This window comes from Monodon monoceros, unplaced genomic scaffold (assembly GCF_005190385.1).
Source record: "Monodon monoceros isolate NGI ecotype Baffin Bay Population unplaced genomic scaffold, NGI_Narwhal_1 Super_Scaffold_20, whole genome shotgun sequence".
In the NCBI taxonomy this organism is placed as follows: Eukaryota; Metazoa; Chordata; class Mammalia; order Artiodactyla; family Monodontidae; genus Monodon; species Monodon monoceros.
Genome location: NW_021703777.1, coordinates 26,501,123 through 26,523,072, shown reverse-complemented (window position 1 = coordinate 26,523,072; position 21,950 = coordinate 26,501,123). Strand labels below are relative to the sequence as shown.

Sequence of the window (21,950 nt, the reverse complement as noted above, 5' to 3'; positions counted from 1 at the left end):
AGTATGGGAAGCCTACAATAAACCCACATGATTAATAGAGCCATTTAAAAAGATTTCAGGGCAGTTGTCACAAATTGTGGCTCTAGTCCCAAGAACTGGGAGTTCTTTAATCTTTCAGAGTTAGCTGGCTAGTTAGCTGGGCTATGACTTCAGAGAATGTATAAACTGAACGATGATTGAGAGAAATAAAGGATTCCTTTATTTATTAATCTACAGGAATGGGGGATCATTTTAAAGGGCCAATTTTGTATACACAGAAAGCCAGTGTGCCCAGAAAAATAGAAAAGGAGGGTATTGGGGAGAGGTTACATCCCCTGTGCACATCCTCAAAGAGGATAACTTTTTAAAAGGTAATATTAATACGTTGCCATGACAGTCTGATGTTTGGTTAATCAATATCCATTCTTCTGTTTTCCTTACTATCAGTCAGATCCTTGATTTTGTCACGGCAGCACGGGAGCCTGGCCTCCTTATCCGCATAGTTCTCACCAATTACACTAAGTAGAAACCGTTGTGTGCAGTTTCTGGAAAAGTTACTTAAAAGTGGGGGACAGGACTTCCCTCGTGGTCCAGTGGTTAAAGACTCTGCTCTTCCAGTGCATGGGACACGGGTTCATTCCCTGGTGGGGGAACTAAAATCCCACATGCCGCGGGCCGTGGCCAAAAAAAACGTGGGGTATACTCCTTTGGCGCACACACACTAATGTGATCAGTGTTCTTCCCTTTCTTGTGCCTGGATAGAAGATATAATGGTAGAGCTATAGCGGCTGTCTTCCAATAAAAATGGAAAGGTCAGTACACCAGCAGAACCCTGGCTTCTGAGTCCCTGGACCACTGAGCCAATGACATCTGAACTTCTTGCCATGGGAGAAAAATAAACCCCTACTTGGTCTCCTCCCTGTTATTTTGGGTTTTCTGCTACCAGCATCCAAACACAATCCCTAACCGATAAAAGGTATTGTTGGTATAATGAAGAGAAATTTGAGAAAACCACACAAGAAGCAAGACCAAAAGCCATATTGGTTATTGGACAGGGTGGCAGGGTCTTTCACTCTGAGCTAGCTTCCCTGCCATCCCACTTGAAGGCCTTCCAGCCAGGCTTGCTCTCCTGCTGTTAGAACCTGCTCTAGCTTTGAGTGAGACACGAGGGAATATCTATTGCATGGGGACCAAGTCTTGGGTTCTGATCTCCATTTGGTTGAGTCAATCTCTTAAACACCTGTATAATAAGGGTAATGCCTGTCCAGTTTATCTCACAGGGTGTTTGGAGGAATCAAATACCAAAAGGACATGGAAATGCTCTTTAAAAACTTTAAAGAATGCTATGAAAATGTGAAGCAGCAGCATCTTATTACCGCTCCCAATCCCCATTCAATTATTTTTAGAGCAGTTGCCACTCGTAGCTTAAATAGGCTCAATCGTGGTGCTTGTGCAAAATCAACATTTTAAAACACTGTTTTTCATAAATCTATTCTAATTAGTTATCTTCATTGCAAGAATGAGCCATAATAATTGCTTAATATGTTTCACATCTGGAGTACTTGAAACATTCATGCCTGGATGATGTCATACTAAAGTTTCTCAAGATAATTTTCCTGTTAAATTATAAAAGATAATAGCTACCATTTGTATAACATGTTAGATTTTATAAAGTATGTGTATGCACATTAATTCCTTTGATTCTCATAATAACACTGGATCATGTATTATTATGTCCAATTTACAGATAGGGAGCTGACGCTCAAAAAAAATCAGTCCTCTAGCTGAAAAGTGTTGCCAATGAAGAATGATGCTTGTTGTATGGTCATCATACAGGGCAGATTTCCAGGCTCCATCAACAACTCACATTAACTTTTGGTGTGGTTCATCATCCTTATATACTTGTCTGTTGAAACTGAAAACTTACCCATAGTCCTAGTTTTACTCTTTGAATTAATATATATCAACATTTTCTGACTAAACTATGAGTTGGGTTCTATTAGACACCGCACATGCATTAGGTCATCCCTTTGATGTATTATTATATACATTTCATTTAAAATTTTTAAGACTCAAAATTAAGTTGGTATTTGTACAGAAAAGTGCAGGTATTATTATATACATTTTCTGAAGAACTAGAAGTTCAGAGAGATCAAGCAATTTTCCCAGTGTCACAGAGCCAGCAAATATAAGCATCACAGTTTTATCTGTTCTGTTTCCTGCCTGGGAAGGACCAGTAGCGTCCTAATGACATGTTCAGATTTCTTCTAGAACTTTGAGCCCTCCAAAATGTGGCTTCTTATGTACCCAATCCCGTTTCCTATCATGAGTCTTACCTTAGATGTTGCTCTAATGAGGTCCATCTTTTTTTTCCAGTTCCCCAAATGCACGGTGCCCATGCTGTGTTCTACTAGACCCCTGTCCACCCACCTGAAATGCCCCCTGTCCTCTTCTTCTTCCCCATGGAACCCATTTATCCTCCATGAACAGTTCAATCCCCCTCATACAATTTCTCCATGACTTTACTCATATCCTCCTTGGCTTTCTATAGCAAAGGCTACTTTTTACCACAACTTGTGATTCTATTTTCCAATTATTTCATGTTTGTGTTTAATTTCCACAATAAGACTGCAAAGCCTGCCCGTGGAGAAAGACATATACTTCTTTTTTTGTCCTGGCACAGTTCCAACCCCAGTTCAACGTACTGCTAATCACAAACACGCATGTTTGATACACTCTAGGCAAAATAAATGAATAGTTTCTCTCTGTTTGGGCCCTGCCCGCAGGGCCACCATACAGACAAACAAGACAGTATTTTTTTTTTTTTTTTGCTGTACGCGGGCCTCTCACTGTTGTGGCCTCTCCCGGACACGCAGGCCCAGCGGCCATGGCTCACGGGCCCAGCCGCTCCACGGCACGTGGGATCCTCCCGGACCAGGGCATGAACCCGTGTCCCCTGCATCGGCAGGCGGACTCCCAACCACTGCGCCACCAGGGAAGCCCTGACAGTATTTTTATTTTTAGGAAATCAGGCTAAATCTGCGAAATACAGTATTCATAGGCCTTTTGTTGTCAAGGACAAAACAGTGTTGGCCACATCTTCACGATCTTATTAGATTTACCTGTTTCAGGTGTTCACTGAGGGCAATTCTCAGGCTGCCGTTCCTTCTGTTTAACATCTCACAAGTCATGAGGGTGTAGAAGATCGCGGTGCACACCAGGGGCATGCAGAAGTAGAACCCAAACAGCCACCAGTCCTTAACATCTTGGTAGAACTGGAAAGAGAAGAGAAGGGAGAGAGGAAGAGGAGCATTATAATGAAAATTAGCTGTACAGCACCTCTGGTGTCTTCAACATTTTCACGCTTGCAGATATGTTTGTATATTCATGCTCTCTGGTTGTGGTAATGGGCTTGGAGGTGGTAGTCAAAACAACTAAATTGGAAACTCCAGACATTATCTTGGCTTTATAATAGCACACAAAGAAATTGCATTAAAAATTGTCCTGACAAACAGCGCTATTCACCATAGCCAAGACATAGAAGCAACCTAAATGTCCATTGACAGATGAATATACAATGGAATATTGCTCAGCCATAAAGAGAATGAAATAATGCCATTTGCAGCAACAAGGATGGACCTAGAGATTATCATACTAAGTGAAGTAAGTCCGAAAGAGAAAGACAAATATCATATGATCTCACATGTGGAATCAAAAATATGATACAAATGAACTTATCTATGAAACAGAAACAGATTCACAGACATAGAGAACAGACTTGTGGTTATCAAGGGAGGGGAGGGAGGGATGGATTAGGAGTTTGGGATTAGCAGATGCAAACTATTATACATAGAATGGATAAGAAATAAGGTCCTACTGTACAGCACAGGGAACAATATTCAATATCCTGTGATCAAACATAATGGAAAAGAATATGAAAAAGAATGTGTATATATGGATAACTGAATCACTTTGCTGTACAGCAGAAATTAACACAACATTGTAAATCGACTATACTTCAATAAAATAAATTTTAAAAATTATCCCAACAAAGATATTTTGAATAAACTGAAGTTGGTTTTAATTACACAGGGCAAGAGCCCTAATCAATAAAAAGAGCTCCCTTCCAAAGCTCATAAAACATGATTTTGAGACATACAGACAGACTCTTATCTTTGTTGGTGATTCTCAACATTTTGCTAGTGCCTGGTTCCCTTCTGACTATTGTGGTTAGAGTGTACTTAATGTGCCTATCTAGTTTGGAAACAGTGAGGGTTATGACTGGCTTATCTGTGGAGTTCTGGTTACTGGGCATTAACCCTTTGTCTGGTATGTCTGCTATGTGACCTCGCAGCCAGCCAGTTTGAGCCATCAATAACTGTGCCCTTTCTCGCTCTCTTTTAATACTTACCACCTGGAAACTATTGAGGCCGTGTAGTTTATCTGAAGGCATACTGAGCATTATCTCCCTGAGGACAGGATTTGTAAATACCAGGATTACTCAGTTTTATGAGTTCTTGAAAGAGAAAATATAATACCCAATAAGAATGGAAATTAGAAAATTACATCTAAATTCTTCGTCCCACTAAATTAATCACCAGTTTGGGAAGAAATGCTGTTCCTTTTCTTATGCTGTTTCTCCAGATTGTTTATTTACTAAGGATAACGCAGCCTCCTGTAATATCTCAGTTCCCACAGTAAAAAGTAATCACACTGCTCTGTGAAAAACTGGAGAGTTTCTGAATATAGAAAGAGGCCCAGTGGGCTGCATTTATAACATGTCTATTAAAATATTCTGTAAATGGTTCCTGAGGAAAAGAAGTTCTGGGCAGGGGTTCTTAAATATTTTTATGCCATAGATCGCCTTCTGGTGTAGACTATAATTCTTTCTGAGAATAATACTTTTATGTGCATGAAATAAAATATGTAAGATTACAATGGAAACCAATTACATCCAAACACAGATATCAAAATATGAAAAAGAAAGTTCTGATGTAGTAATATATGTGTTTATTAACAAATTAAATCACAGATCTAATGGTGGTTCTATCAGAATGTAGAAGCAATGATGAATGTAAATGATATTTCGAGATTATACAACTGTTATGTGGTATGAAATGTCTGTTATTTCTATTAGTGAAAAAATCATGGTACTGCTAAATACTACTGTGGTTTGTTGCCTACTTTCATATTAGAAGGAAATGATAAATTTCAGTTAGAAGTTAGTGAAAATAAACATGTAATTTCCTTTCCATTCAAGTTTACAAACCTCTGAATTCTAGCCTCAGGTTAAGTGCAGACTCCCAAAGGAGTTGGTTTATTCAAATCTGTTTATACAAATATATTCCTATTCACATCACACTGTAGAAAGATTTTAGCACTGAACTTAAAAAAACAAACAAAAAATCAGAAGGACTCTCTCTTCATTTAAGTGCAACACAAACACTCCTTGGAGGACCCCCTTCCTTTGTACCCCCTTCTTCTGGGTGCATTGCTGGCTGGGTGTGACTGCCTAGAAGCAGCTGCGGAGGGCCTGGAAGCTGACCCTACCTGGAGGGGACTGGATGGAGTTCCCTGCCCCTTCCATGGTAGAGGCCTGTTGAGAATGGGGTCACACATTTCTTTTGAACTGATGTCACCAGCAAGGGTGTGAAGGGACCTCCCTCCAGTCTAGGTTAGAGCAAAGTTGAGGAGGAAAGAGTGGAAAAAGAGGGGGAATCACATTAGAGAAAAAGAACAGGAGGGGAAAGAGAATCCTAAAACTTTAGACTTGGAATGAAATCTTCAAAATCATCAGTTCAAACTCATACCCTGTACTGCAACCCTCCGGGCGCCCGCCAGCCACAACGCTCCCGCCAGCCTGAAGGGCAGCTACTCTTAGCTTCACCTCTAGAAAGGATATGCATCCTTGTGAAGAAACCCGTTTCATTTTGTCCAGCTGGAATGGTCAGTAAGTTCCTCTTTTTTTTTTTTTGGCCATACTGCGCGGCTTGCGGGATCTTAGTTCCTTGACCAGGGATTGAACCCATGACTTCCATGAGTGCTAATCACTGGACCGCCAGGAAATTCCCAGTGAGTTCCTTCTTATGTTGAGCCTCTTCTCTCTAATGTTTTAGTCAGGGTTTTCTAGATTGCTCATTCACACTGCCCAAATTCTGATAGCCTTCTACTACTTTGCTTTTCACTGTGGAGGTTGACTTCATAAAAAAGTCAGTGGCTCAGCAGAAGACTTTAATTTTAAGGTTGCTAGTTTGGCTGTGTTCATGAGCACTTTTAATTTTGAAACAAGAATTTCCAAGCAGGATAACTGGTCAACTGTAAAACCACTAATTGTGTGAATTTTCCATGGAAGGAAAACATACCTTAAGAGGTCTGTAAATGATTAAATGTGGAATCTGAACTGCATGAAACTTACATCAAAGTACTAAATTATGCTGATTTAAGAGAAATAGTTATTCTTGGTTTTCCTCCTCGTTCTACATGTGACTAGTTTTGCAGAGGAAATGTGCATTTTAAATGTGTTCCTAATACTCTCAGTTATGTAATTAAGCTTTTCAGAAACATTAATGCGGTCAGGTGTATTAAGCAACAGTTGAACTTGTTACACTAAAATGCTTTTTAAAAAGTTCTGCAAATTTATATTACTTGGGGCTTCCCTGGTGGCACAGTGGTTAAGAATCCGCCTGCCAGTGCAGGGGACACGGGTTCAAGCCCTGGTGCAGGAAGATCCCACATGCCGCGGAGCAACTAAGCCTGTGAGCCACAACTGCTGAGCCCGCGTGCCACAACTACTGAAGCCCGCGCGCCTAGAGCCCGTGCTCCGCAGCAAGAGAAGCCACAGCAATGAGAAGCCTGCGCACCACCACGAAGAGTAGCCCCTGCTCTCTGCACCTAGAGAAAGCCCGTGTGCAGCAATGAAGACCCAATGCAGCCAAAAATAAATATTTTTTTAAAAAGAGAAAAGAAACCAAATAAAATAAAAAATTTTTAAAAATTATTTATATATTAGACAGAATCTGTACTAACATAAGCACACATGAGAATGACTTCCTACTTTGAATTAGTAAATCTGTCTTTAAAAACTGTGTGAGCAATGTGCATTTCCCCAAGTAACATCAAATAAGCATCAGCGTGTCTGTCAGATGGAAATGGTGCTGTACTCCTTGTTATCAAAACAAATAGCACTACATGCATACACATCAATCTCTCTTTCTTAGTAAATCAGTTTCAGAATTCTGAGTTGTTTGGTGCAGAGCAACAGTTGTGTCTACAGTTGTGCTATAATACAAGAGTGAAAACAAAATAGTTGTTTTATTCAAGAAGCTAAGCCCTGGTTTAACATCTGCTTTTCATGCAATTAAAGAAAATTTGACTGAACTAACAGAGTAAACCACACTCGGCAGTGTAGAGATAGCAACAAATCTTGGTGATGGTAAATGAAGACCTTCTCCCCTCCCCAGTTAATTTCCTTTAAACTTTTCATACCTCCATGAATTTTGACGTGGCATTGAGCATACAGGTTTTGTGCTGTTCACCCTTGTATTCAAAGGGCACCATGACGAAGCCGATTGCTTCGGGGATGGCCAGGATAAAAGAAAGGATCCAGATGGAGACAATCTCAATGGCTGTGACCAAGGGAATCCCAATTCCCTGAACACGACTCCAGGAGGCAACTGCTCTGTACCTAAAAAAAAAGGGGGTGATGGCACCAAGTGGTTAGGAAATTTTAAGTTTATTTCAATTAAATGAAAATTATAAATGCTGGAAAGATCCTTCCTTTGGCCAGTGACCAACCATTAGCTTTTTAGGAATTTTCTGTGAGTCCTGGTGTGAAAAACAAGTGGGGCTATTAAAGGTTCTACCCATTTGGAGTTCAACTGGCTGGCAGGCCTGAGTCTGAGATCTTCACTTGGGGCCCATCGAAATCTCCTGAGAATTTAGGATGTGGCAGCAGAGATGGGTGTGCTATGTTTATTAAGCTGGGGGGAAAATTGGATGATGGAAGGGGTAGTGAAAGCTGCTGGTACTTGTTATGGTAATGTCTTATTTCTGTTTCTATATTAAAAAAACTTGAAATATTATCTATGAAGTGGATCTAGATATCCTTAAGTGAATAGTGACCATAGATATTCCATTGTTTTCTCCCTTCCTCTACCCTCAAAATATGATCACAGTGGGCTTGTACCAGGTGGCTGTTTTAGTAAATAAATATTTCTAATAATTATATTTGAAAATGTCAAAGAATAACTATATCTCTCCCATATGACCCTGTGCTAGACTATATAAAACTGAGCTAAAGATAGCTTGGTTCCTAAACTTTAGGGTTTACAGTTTAATAGGAAAGAATGGTTCATACAGAAGCATAAGATATAAATATAACTGAACAATCATGCCAGTCAAAGCACTAACTGGGGGACTTCCCTGGTGGCGCAGTGGTTAAGAATATGCCTGCCAATCCAGGGGATACCGGTTCGAGCCCTGGTCCGGGAGGATCCCACATGCCGCGGAGCGACTGAGGCCGTGCGCCACAACTACTGAGCCTGCGCTCTAGAGCCTGCGAGTCACAACTACTGAAGCCCGTGTGCCACAATTACTGAAGTCCATGCACCTAGAGCCCATGCTCTGCAACAGGAGAAGCCACCACAATGAGAAGCCCGCGCACCGCAAAGAAGAGTAGCCACCGCTCACCGCAACTAGAGAAAGCTCGCGTGTAGCAACGAAGACCCAACGCAGCCAAAAATAAATAAATAAATACATTAAAAAAAAAAAAAGCACTAACTGGCATTAAGAAATTGTGTTTGCCTTATATTTTACCTGAATATTTTATGATAATAATCACATTTACATGTTAAGTCTAAAGAAACTTTGGTTTCAGAAACTATGCTCTTTGACATGAGATGATGGTCTGGTGCTGCTTTCAGACTTACTATTAAGAAGGGACCTGTGGTACAATATTTTTGTGACTTCATTCTTGAAATTTTTGCTGCTGTTGTAATGGAAAGGAAACATTTTCTTTTAATAGCTTTCATTAGACAGTGCCAAAAAAAGACTGCAAAACAGACCAAGGCGTTGAGACAGGTGCACATGGGTTTGCAGGCCAGGCAGCTTAATGGGAAAGATTAGTTAGCAGCGCCAAGGCAAGATACAAGCTACCCATAGCCACCAAAATGAGCCCCTATCATTTATAGTTAGTGTTCTGTCTCAGTACAACTAAAACGTACACCTGTGAAAACACAGCTCCTAGGAATTATGCTACCTGTTCTTCACTGTAGATTAGAAACTATAGTTTTGGTATGCACGATGATGCCACGTGGCATATATACAGCACATTTTGCTGGAGAAGTGTTTTGCAAAAGATTTTTAGGATAAATAAGATTGGTGTACAATAAGAATCTCTGAAAAAGTCCAGATTAGTTCAGAATGGAATAAAATACAGCTATGCAAACAGACCATGAAAATCCTTTTACGATGTAGCCAACACTGCATTTGAAAATTTATGGTTATTGCCAGTTGGATGAAGACTGCTATATATTCTGCTTTCTATTTCTGTTTACTTTTCTTTGCTGCCTTATTAGACTGGCAGCCTGATGTCCAGTAAAAGCTAAAAGGAACGGAGACAGAATGTCTATATCCCAAGGCTGTCAATGAGTTATATCTGTTTCTTCTCCCCTCCTCTTATCAGGAAAGGTGATGTAAATAAAACACTTTATCTCTTAAGAGAGAAAGCCAGATTTCTTAGGCAGGATTGGAGATAGAAGGTGGTTTAGTAAGAAAATGTGATCTACACGTTCTAATGATAAATATATTCACAGACCAGCTTCATTTTATAATGTGCCCATGAGTTCCCAGAATATGACCTATCTATAATCCATTGTGAATTCAACATTTAAAAATAAATAGAAGTAATTTTTAGTGCCTAGTTGAGCAAATGATTCATAATCAGTCTGCTCCTTCATTAACCCACATGACTGAGAATTAGAATATTTCCCATTTGTAATCACACTGATCTTAATAACATCTCCATGAGATGAGAAAACAACCATAAGAGCGGTTGTGATGCTGGAGGTGCAGAAAGGTGTGGAAAATAAGAAATACTGGATGTTCCCAAAATGATTTTTATTTGTGTGATGATGACACAACAGATCATACACAATATGTTCTCCTTACTAGGTGTGATTATGAACAGCCTGCCAACAAAAACTATTCCGGAAATAATCCCTCCTCTTTAAAATGCTTTCTTCACTTGGCTTTGACCACATTCTGCTAGTTTTCCTCCCGCTGATGGGATTGGCCACTCCATCTCATCTCCTTGGCTGGATCATGCCCATGCCTCAAATTCTTAGTGTTGGATTTCTCCTTGGTCCTCGCACCTCTTTTCTTTTCTATCTACACCCTCTCTCTTTGTGATCTCATCTAGTCTCACGGCTTTAGTATCATTTAAACTCTATATGCTGATAATTAATTCTCAAATTTATAACTCTAGCCTAGAGCCTCACCTCTAACTCTAGACTTGTATATCCACCTGCCTACTTGAGGTTTCCACTCGGATATCTAATAGGCACTGAAACTCACCCAAACCAGACTCCTGGTCTTCTTCCTTGCCCCCTTCCTTGCCTTCTCTCTAGTCGTTACCATCTCAGGCCCAGAACTTTGAAGTTAGCCTTCCCTCCTCTTTTTCTCTTCCACCACACATCCAATTCTTTAGCAAACCTTGCAACCTCTTCCTTCAAAACGTATCCAGATGCAACCACTTCTCACCATCTCGCCAGTTACCACCTGCCTGGATTATTGTAATAGCTTCCTAACTGGTCTCCCTGTGTCCACTTCGCCCTCCTGCAGTTTGCCCTGAACACAGCAACTGGGGTGAGCCTGTTAAAATGTAAGCCAATCATGTCACCCCTCTGCTCAGATCCCCCAGTGGGTTCCCACCCCAGTGGGAATGCCTACAGGTGTCCTCAGAGCTCCCTCCTCACTTCCTTCAGATCTTTACGCAATGGTGTCTTTTCACAGAGGCCTTCCCTGAATACCCTATTTAAAACTGCCAGATTCCCCTCCAGATGTACCCTGTCCCACTCAGCCTGATATTTTTCTCCATAGCACTTACTACTATGGGACCAATCAAATATGTTACTTATTTATTTTGTTTATGGTCTATGTCCACCTCTCCCTTTTGAATATAAGCTCCATAGGGCAGACATCTTGCATGTTGGTCACAAGACCTACAACGATAGGTGCTGAATAAATATCTGTTGAATTAAGAATCTTTCTTTGTTCATTTCCTTACCATGCATTTGTCTTTATTGGCCAAAGCCAATATACATTCCAAAGAGTTTCTTATTTTTCAAGCCAGCCCTGAATCAGGCAACAGATAAAGAGCTAATACTTTCAGAATCCTAGAACACAATAATTTAAAACCAAGCAGGACATCTGGGCTGAAATTTCTCCCTTTGTGTTCTCGTTGGGAACCTGAGGAGGGGTGTGTCACCAAGTCCTCTGCCTGGTCTCCAGTGAATGTGGGGCGCCTGGGCCAGGGCTCTGGTCTGCCAAGTCCCAGGGGAGTCTTTTCCCATGACACCACCGTGAACTCTGTCATGTGACATGCCAAAATACAAGAATAAATTACATGTTTTGTTTATGTAAAGATGTTTGTTACTGTATGTGTCTATAAATAGATTTTTACATGTTTTCAAGGCTAGAGGCATTAAATGCATGTCTTTCAATCTTTAAGGTACGATCTGGGAAACTCATTAAACTGAAAATAAATATTATTGAATGTACTTTAAAACAGTGTAAAAGAAAACTTCCATTCAAAAGATCACTTCAGCAAAATCTATTTTCATTTCTTCTTATTCTTTGCCCATTTCTATTCTCATAAGTGTAGTTTGAATATAATTATAATCTTGTCAGTTACAATTTTGTTTTTGGCTTTATTTGCTTTTCATGTTTCTACATAGGCATGGCATTTATTAATTTCAAAGCTACCCAGTATAACAAGATATTGATACCATTTACCTAAATCTTCCTCCTATGATCACATCATTTCTAGTGTTTCAAGGTTGTGAATAACATGCCTATAAATATGTTTGCACGTACAGATTTTTTTTTCTTTTTGAATTATTTTCCTGGGTTAATTATCTTGAGTGAGATTACTAAATCAAGGGGATGAAAAAGTAGCTTAAGTACCTTTAAAAAATGTTTCTCCTAAGTGCCTGTCAATGCTTGCCTTCATTAAAATTTATTTTTCTTCAGTTTTGCCACTTCCATAAGGTAAAGTGGCACTTATATCCTTATGTCTGCATATCTTTTTATTTTATTTTATTTTGCGGTACGCGGGCCTCTCACTGTTGCGGCCTCTCCTGCTGCGGAGCACAGGCTCCGGACGGGCAGGCTCAGCGGCCATGGCTCACGGGCCCAGCCGCTCCGCGGCATGTGGGATCTTCCCAGACCGGGACACGAACCCGTGTCCCCTGCATCGGCAGGCGGACTCTCAACCACTGCGCCACCAGGGAAGCCCTGCAAATCTTTAATTGAGAAAACGTGACCCTTTGTAATGTTTGTTTATGATTTGTGTCTCCTATGTGTTAGGCAGACCAATTGCCATACAGAGGTTTGGGAGCAAAATGCCAGCAGGAAGAACTTTAAAGAGAAGCCAGGTGAAGTGGATTAAAAGATAGCTGCAGGAAGGAAACCATAAACAAGACGAAAAGACAACCCTCAGAATGGGAGAAACTATGTGCAGACGAAGCGACTGACAAGGATTAATCTCCAAGATGCACAAGCAGCTCATGCAGCTCAGTACCAAAAAAACAAACTACCCAGTCCAAAAGTGGGCAGAAGACCTACATAGACATTTCTCCAAAGAAGGCATACAGATTGCCAACAAACACAGGAAAGGATGCTCAACATCGCTAATCATTAGAGAAATGCAAATCAAAACCACAATGAGGTATCACCTCACACCGGTCAGAATGGCCATCATCAAAAAATCTACAAACAATAAATGCTGGAGAGGGTGTGGAGAAAAGGGAACCCTCTTGCACTGTTGGTAGGAATGTAAATTGATACAGCCACTGTGGAGAACAGTATGGAGGTTCCTTAAAAAACTAAATAGAATTACCATATGGCCCAGCAATCCCACTACTGGGCATATACCCTGAGAAAACCATAATTCAAAAGACACATGCACCCCAGTGTTCATTGCAGCACTATTTACAATAGCCAGGACATGGACGCAACCTTAATGCCCATCGACAGACGAATGGATAAAGAAGATGTGGCACATATATACAGTGGAATATTACTCAGCCATAAAAAGAAATGAAATTGAGTTATTTGTAGTGAGGTGGATGGACCTAGAGACTGTCATACAGAGTGAAGTAAGTCAGAAAGAGAAAAACAAATACCGTATGCTAGCACATATATATGGAATCTAAAAAAAAGAAAAAGGTTCTGAAGAACCTAGGGGCAGGACAGGAATAAAGACGCAGATGTAGAGAATGGACTTGAGGACACGGGGAGGGGGAAGGGTAAGCTGGGACGAAGTGAGAGAGTGGCATGGACATATATACACTTCCAAATGTAAAATAGATAGCTAGTGGGAAGCAGCCCCATAGCACAGGGAGGTCAGCTCGGTGCTTTGTGCCCACCTAGGGGTGTGGGTTAGGGAGGGTGGGAGGGAGACGCAAGAGGGAGGGGATGTGGGAACATATGTATATGTAGAGCTGAGTCACCTTGTTGTGCAGCAGCAACTAACACAACGTTATAAAGCAATTATACTTCAACAACAAAAAAAGAAAAATTAATAATAATAAAAAAGAAAGATAGCTGCAGATATTTGGACATTTCTTCAGTTGGGTCCTTCATCTGGGCTGGCCTGCGGCTCCTTTGACCAGCTGGGCACAGCTGGAACGATGCTTTGTCAGTTTCATGCCTGGCCTCTGAATGGAGCAGCAGGTTCCACCCTGGAGCCCTGAGCCCGCTGGAGGGGTGTTGGACAGCCCTGGACTTCATGGAGAGGGAGATGGGCTCCGCTGAGCTCAGATGTCCAGCTGTTCTTGCCAAGGGGCCAGTCATGTGAGTCTTGGACCCATGAAGCAAGCTCAGTGGCCAGCTGAAATCCACCGTGAGACCACAGTCGAAGTAACAAGGAGCGGAAGAACCGCCCAAATCCCTGACCCACAACATGGTCAGATAATAAGTAAATGGTGGTTGTTCTAAACCACTAAGTTTGGGGGTAGTTTGTTATCAAAGAAAAATGAGGTAGCAAGATTAACCAGTCACCTGATCTTGACAATAGAAATAAGATAAAAGAACGAATAACTATGTGCGACAGGGAACAGACCCCCAAATGAGATCCCAAGTTGCCCTACACCCAGCGTGAGAGGAAAATCATAGCACCAGGAGAATAAGGAGGAACCAAGCCCGAGTCTAAGTAAAAATGAAGTTTTTTAGAAAATCACTTCCATGCTTTCTTGAGTTAGGATAAACCTTTGAGAATATCATAGAGACCACTAAGCAATTACTTGAAATGAGGGATGAAGACCTGGCTTTGAGTTTGAGGCAAATCAAAGTGCATTAGTAATGGATCCTTACCGCTTTCCCAGGTATCTAATTACACATCATCTGGAGTAGTTGTTAAAAGAGTTATATCTGTTTTACAGCCTCTTTCCCTAGGCAACTTTTAGGTACAATCTGGAGCTGTACCCAGACCTTTTTTACTGGTCTGACCCCCATCATTTTCTGCTTTAAACATGACTGTTAACCTTACAAGGAATAGCACTGAATTCCTCTTCCCAATCCCTGCCGCTTCTTTTTTTCCCCCTGAAACAAACTCAGAGTAACCTGTAAAGCTTGTCACTTATGGCAGGTAAGAATACCTATTTGCACTATTGGTAATGGCTGGTTATTCTTGTTTTGTTGGGAAAAATTCATTCATTTTAGAAGTATACTGCTGTAGCATTAGACAAAACTATTTCACTGCTAAAGCTTGGATAGAGGTCAAAATTTGTTTCTAAATTTCCCCAGTCTTTTTCTGAAATTCCTGTTTTATCTTATTCTTAAGTAACTAATGATGTGAAATAAAAATAAATAATAGATTTGAGGAAGAATTAGTGAAAAGCTTTAATAAGACAAGTCCATAGTTGAAATGAACATGGGAAGTCATCCATTCTGGTACAAGGGATGCGCTTTCTCTGTCTTGTTTACCTTATTCAGATTAAAAGCCTGGAGTAAGGAAGCTAGACTTTTTCTTTGATCCTAAAATATTAGTATTCACTGAGCAATCAATGAAGTAATGGAGAAATTGTATAAAACTTGGATGAATAGTTACGTTCATTATTTTCCCTCAAAAACAACAACTCTGAAATGAGACATAATCATCATATTTAAAAAACAAAACCAAAAAAATCACGGGAACTCTTCCTGGGCCGTAATTTGATTCAGCTCATAGAATGAAAGCAGGGATTCCCAAATTGCAAATTGTTTCATAACAGGTTCCAATTTCCCTCTTTTTACTCCTTGCTTTGTTTTTGTTTTTTTAAATAAAGGCATTTTCTTATTTTTAGAAGAATATAATGCAACCGAATCAAGATTCAAAGCAAATTGTATCTTATCTTCAGAAATCAAGTGTGAATGATTCATTCTCTAGTGTGAAAGCTTTTGAAATAGAAATGGCAAAATAGATTCCCTACATACTGGTCCCAAAGTTGAGAGTCAGTACCAAATGAAATGTAAAAATAATAAAGAAAGGACCCAGGGAACAAAGGACGGTGAGTTGATTACCCAGAAAAAACCTCCTGGATTCAGGCAGACTTTTGCGAAAGTGGAATTTTAAAACGGTTCTTCTCGTTGATCTAAAACTGAGGTTAAGTCTTAATGAAATAAACGCTTGACATTCTTTTTTCTTTCTTTTTTCAAACCAAGAACATTTCATGTGCTACATAACTGACAGCTTGTGATTGAACACTGAGTTAATTTTTCTCCATGCATGAGGTAGGGGAGGACATGGTGTTGGTGAGGTATTCCTACACCAGAAACAGGAATCTATGACCTAATCCCTCCATTTCCCCATCCCATCATCTCCCACCACCCCCTTCTCCCTGCCTACACGTAGGGTTTATACTGGGGAGATTGAAGCTCAGGAAGATCATCCTCTGAGGTTCCCCCAAGGGAGAAAGAGGCAGCAGAACAAGGTGAGCTAGAGAAGGAATGGAGGGTGTTGATGATTTAGGTGGCTGGGGAATCCAACTGCCTGAACACTTCCCTGTGCACTTCTTTCTCCCTGGTTCCCAGGTCATTGTCTTCACAACCATGGAAACTCCTAAAGAACAGCAGCCAGGCCTGATTCTTCATGTCTGTACCTCATACTCTTCTTGCCAAGTCTCTCTGTTGAACTATATTATGAATTATGCTTCTCAATCTAGGGATAATTCATGATACAGTATATCACTGAGGAATAAGTGCCCTAAAGTATTTTTCAATCAAGAAAAAAATTTATTAAATAGATTCATACGAACTACAAAAGGGACCACTATACCATGGCACGTAACACTATTCAGAGCATACACTCTAATTTTTGTAACAAGAAAATATATTGCAGGGATGAAAAGTTGCCTATATTTCTTATCAAACCAAGCAAATTCTTTCCTCTCCTTGGCCTCTCTTTTCATCAATGCCTCTCTTCTCAGAGGATTATACCCAGCTGCCTTAAAAAAGGTTTTACTATTTATAGGAGCCAAGCATCTTCCTTGTCTTCCTTCTCCTGTTTTTCATTCTTGTTTGTCATGGGCTGTTCTTGTCTGGGTTTGGTTAGATGTTTCCTCGGAGGTGCAGTTTTCTTAGAACACTGAGTGGCCCTTTCCTAAAACTCGTTATCATCCTATTTTTACCTAAACTTTGGGACAAAGTTTAATTTTTTAAATAAAATGCTGTTTTCCCAAATTTGATGGTGCTTTTGTAAAGGCAAGAGTAGGCATGGAAGTAACTCTGAGCTGGGCATGTACCTGTATTTCTCCACACACACACACAGGCCTACATATGCTTGCGTTTTAGAGCTACCCAGTCATAAGAAATTAGTGTTAATTTAAAATAAAGGTCATAGGAATGAGCTGGGCAGATGAGAAAAATAAAATGTAGGGAATAGCATGAAGTAAATAAGGAAAATGGGTCACAGAAAATAAAATAAACTTTCATAAGTCTTTTTCTGCTTGCAGAAGAATGTTACATCTGTTACTCTATCCCTTGACATAACTACTACTAATATTTATCATATTTCTTTCAAGGAATTTTATATTCATATACTTATACATATAAATTGCATTTAACATCCCTATCCATTTCCCTAATACAAGGCTGCTTTCAACTTTTTCTTTAAATGATCTTGTAAAGCATGGGTTCACAACCCCTGGGCCACGGACGGGTACCAGCCCGTGGCCAGTTAGGAAGAGGGCTGCACAGCAGGAGGTGAGTGGCGGGTGAGCGAGAAAAGCTTCGTCTGTATTTACAGCCGCTCCCCATCGCTCGTATTACTGCCTGAGCTCCGCTACCTGTCAGGTCAGCGGTGGCATTAGATTCTCATAGGAGTGCAAACCCTGCTGTGAACTGTGCATGTGACGGATCTAGGTTGCACACTCCTTATGAGGATCTAATGCCTGATGATCTGAGGTGGAGCTGAGGGGGTGATGCTAGCGCTGGGGAGCAGCTGCAAATACAGATTATCATTAGCAGAGAGGTTTGACTGCACAGAGACCATAATAAATCAATTGCTTGCAGACTCATATCAAAACCCTATCAGTGAGTGGCAAGTGAAAACAAGCCCAGGGCTTCCACTGATTCTGCATTATGGTGAGTTGTATAATTATTTCATTATATATTATAATGTAGTAATAATAGAAATAAAATGCACAATAAATGTAATGCACTTGAATCATCCCCAAACCATCCCCCCCCACCCCGCCTCAGTCCATGGAAAAACTGTCTTCCATGAAACCGGTCCCTGGTGCCAAAAAGGTTGGGGACTGCTGTTGTAAGGAACATCTTTGTACCTGATTTCTTTGTTCAAATTTTGGATCATTTCCATAGAACTGATCGTGAAAATTGTAATTACGGGGTCAGAAGGCAAAAACATTTGTAGGACTTTAGTTTCTGGAAGGACTGTTCAATTCCCTACTACCACCAGATTTTGAGAAACATGCTTTTTAATGAGAATTTCTTTGATAATATGAACATGATTCATATGTTAGTCATTTTAATTTCTTCTTTGATGATTTTTATACTCATGCCCTTTTTATATGGAAGTAGTAAGATTTTAATTACTATTTGTATGGCTTCTGTAAATACCAAGAATATTAACATGTAGTTTTGCTGCAAATATTTTCCCTGGATTATTGCTTTATTTATTTGTTTTTTAATTTTATGAATGTTTGATATTCATGTTTTAAAATTTTATGTCCTGAAATGCATTTATAGTTTTATTCAGATTTTCTACCATCCACTTTAGGTTCAAAAAGTCTTCCTTTTCTAGAGATCAAAAAGATATTGGTTTATTTTCTTCTATTGCTCTATGGTTTGAGTTTTTGCATGCTTGTGCATAGTGGTTAAGAACACACACTACTTTTGATTATGGCTCCAAAACTTAGTAGCCAATTGGCCTTGATTAAGCCCTTTCGACCTTGGCTTCCTCATCTGTAAAATGGGGATAATTATAGCACCATCACAGGTGTTGTTATAAGGATTAAATAAAATAATTTCTGGAAAGTGTTTTTAACAGGGCCTGGTACATACTAATACTCAATAAATGGTAATAATTATAAATATTATTACTGATATATAGTACAAAATAAGGCTTTAACATGTTTTTCCCCCACATGGTACATAGCACTGTTTATTGATGAATCTTTCCTTTCCCCATTAAAGTGATTTCAGCCTATAATATGTTCTTGTACACTCTGACACCTGCTTCTGTTTTTCCCATTGATTTGTCAATGTGTTTATGTGTGTGTACCACATTGTTTTAAAGCTGTAGCTTTATAACATTTAAGAATATCATATAGGAAGAATATGTGTATAGGAAACGTAATTCTTTTAAAAATTGTCATGATCATTTTCTTATTTCTTTTCCCCATATGGGTTTTAGAGTTATATTATAATTTAAAATTTTAATTGGATATTATAATGAAAATACCTAGCTACATCTCTAAATATACAACTTGATAAATACGGGTAGGAAAAAATTTTTCATGTATTAGTAATATAATAGATATAATTTAATGACTTTAATTTTTAGATAATACAATACTTTAGTTACAAGACGAAATGATATTATTGGGGTGCTAGGAGTGGGAACAACAGAATGAGAATTCATTAGTGAATAAAGTCCAGATTATAAATGCTTGCTCAATTTTTTAGGACATGGTCACAAGTAGCATGATCTATTATTTGTCAAGTGAAAGTGATACAGTGGCCATCTATCGTATGTAAATATTTTTATGCAGCAGCCCTTGACATCTGATATGATGCAGAAGAAACCTATGTAGACCTCAGGTTTTCCTGGGAATCACTGTGAATCCTACTAATAGGTGATGAAATTATTTCTGATCTTTGTGTTTACCACTGCAGTGGTAGCATTTTTGTCAATAGCATTACTGCAATTTAAACTACTAATGGAATTTTTTTGTTTTAATTTCAGCAATAAATTTATTTTTAATAACACTACTAAACATTTTGTTTAGTGTTTCACAATTATTATAACCATAAATTTATAACAAGGATACCATTATAATTTTCTACTACCAATGGAATGAGTATTTTTATGTTTTAACAATAACACTTTTGGTCCTGAAAATTAATTGTCAATGATAAATAATGAATATCTGTAAACACTAAAATGTTCTTTAAGAAAGTGGGGCTTTTATTTCTATTATGATGGGACTTAGGTCCTCTGATAAAGTGATTGTCAGAGTGTGAAAGGAAAAATGAAAACCTCTTGTTTGTAGGTAAACCACCTAAATAAGACATTAAACAGCATTTGCAAAGGATTATTTTCAATATAAAAAAGCACCACAAAACGTGTTATAGAGTTCCTAACTTCATTTTTTATAATTCCTGCTATGAAAATTAGAAGGTATAGAAAATACCTTCTAGAAGTTCATGGAATTCAGAAGGACTTCTTTCTTGACGCCTTGACATCCATGTTTGAGAAGAATTCTGGAAAGACTCTGAGATACTTGATGGTTTTTTTCAGAGTTGGATCAAGGGGTGCTTCTGTTGTCCTCTTTTTAAAAATTAGGAAGCATTTCAGGTATTCAGAAAAGCATAGATTAGAACATAATTCTGAGTACTCACCACTCAGTTCAACTAATCAAGCATTAGAAACACAATTGAACAGTATCTTCTTTTTCCTAATGAGAAATCTACCATTGAAAATACAGAATGTGGATGTCCTAGAATTTCCTTTTCCAACATTCATTCCATCTAACATGTTCCTTTTTCCTTCGTTGCCATAAGGATGTCAAATGGATATAGTTGGTGAAATGCTCTCGGTACAAGTTGCCTGAACCAAAGATGGCTGGTAATCAACAACTGTGGAAAGCAATTCTAAACAGTAGAGCAAGATCGCTAGTATTTTCATTGCTGGGAACTAATGAACAACTGTCTTGAACACCAGTTCTCAAGGCTCCTCGAGTTCTCTTCTTTCTGACAAAACTGCTTTTCTCAACCCAACAACAGAGTAAAGGGAAAGAACCACGTTACCTGTCAACACTGAGAGCGCAGAGATTGAGGACGGTGATCCCCACTGAGGACTTCTGCAAAAAGGGGAACAACTTGCAGAGAAATACGCCAAAGTCATTGTGATCAAAAGGCCAGCGCCCAGCCAGCAGCTGAAAACAGGAAAGAGCATGGTAAGAAATGGCAGAGCCAGCATGGGGTACATGGACACTTATATTTCTAATTAGGCTTCCAAACTTCTAAATTGTATCGTTCACTATGCTTTTCAGTTAGTGTGGTAGCAATAGAGTATGATCATCATTTTTTTTTCATATTTTAAAGCCTCAGCAATTTTTTAATCCTGAACAATGTGGAGAGTAATAAATATCATAACAAGAGATAAAACTTTGATCTTATAGGAAGTAGTCGTGCCGCCTGATTTTCAAAGAGGAGCAAGATTTGGGGGTTTGGATGACGGCTTAACTGAGAAGCAGGCAGTCATCTCTGATCAAGTCTTACTAAATCATGAGTGAAATGAATCATTTTCAGCTAGTGGCATTGGGAGATTATATTATCTCCTGACAAGCAGCCAAAGCTCTGAATAAGATGTTCTGGAGAATACTGGGAAAGTGAAGTGGTTTAGAATGTACTGGCCTTGCCAGCTGGTTAACAGCTAAAGCCACTTGAAACTCACCTTTTCCTCCATGCTTAACTTGCTGCCCTGCTTCAGCAGGTGTGACACCAGTGGCCTATCTTTATTTAGGCTCAGATTTTCCTCTATCATACAAGAAAATGTGGTTACTGTGACCTGTTTGTAGCATTCGCAGGGACATCTATTCTTCCATGTTGACAATTTGAAATTTTTGCTCCAGGGAGAGGGTGATGACCCCCTAGTGGCTGTGATGAGTAGCAGGAACATAAATCCTCTGTGAATTGCTGATATCTAATTAGAGATATCTAATTAGGTATCGTACTAGAAGCATGGCCTTAAATAATAGCTCAGCTACCTAAAAGGAGGAAGCCTCTGCTGAATATCTATGATGCCTTTTCAAGAGTAAAAATGGTATTGATGTCCTTTCTTATGTTTGCTTAGTGACTCAGAATTTAAACGTACTCCACTCAACAGGAGATAATACTGTACTAACTTGACAAACTTCTTTTTTTTGCAGAGTACCTATCGCCATAGTAACTCTAAGTTGACCTTCCAATTTCGTTCTACCATTTCTAAGAGAGTAAGGTTTAATTTCATGGTTGGCGTGGTCATTCAT

General features: G+C 39.4%; 1 protein-coding gene across 4 annotated transcripts in view; it reads right to left on the bottom strand.

Moving 5' to 3' along the window:
- Positions 1-21,950, bottom strand: part of EDNRA (endothelin receptor type A) — a 62,343-nt gene that overhangs the window by 6,905 nt on the left and 33,488 nt on the right. For all 4 annotated transcript variants that reach the window (XR_003795616.1, XM_029235543.1, XM_029235541.1 and 1 more), the window contains exons 3-5: positions 20,728-20,855; positions 7,465-7,663; positions 3,102-3,254 (exon numbers count right to left, since the gene is read on the bottom strand). Coding sequence is in view for 3 of the 4 variants with exons in the window: in XM_029235543.1 (XP_029091376.1) it covers positions 3,102-3,254; positions 7,465-7,663; positions 20,728-20,855 (480 nt within the window). In the remaining variant the exon portion in view is untranslated. The remainder of the gene's footprint in view (positions 1-3,101; positions 3,255-7,464; positions 7,664-20,727; positions 20,856-21,950) is intronic.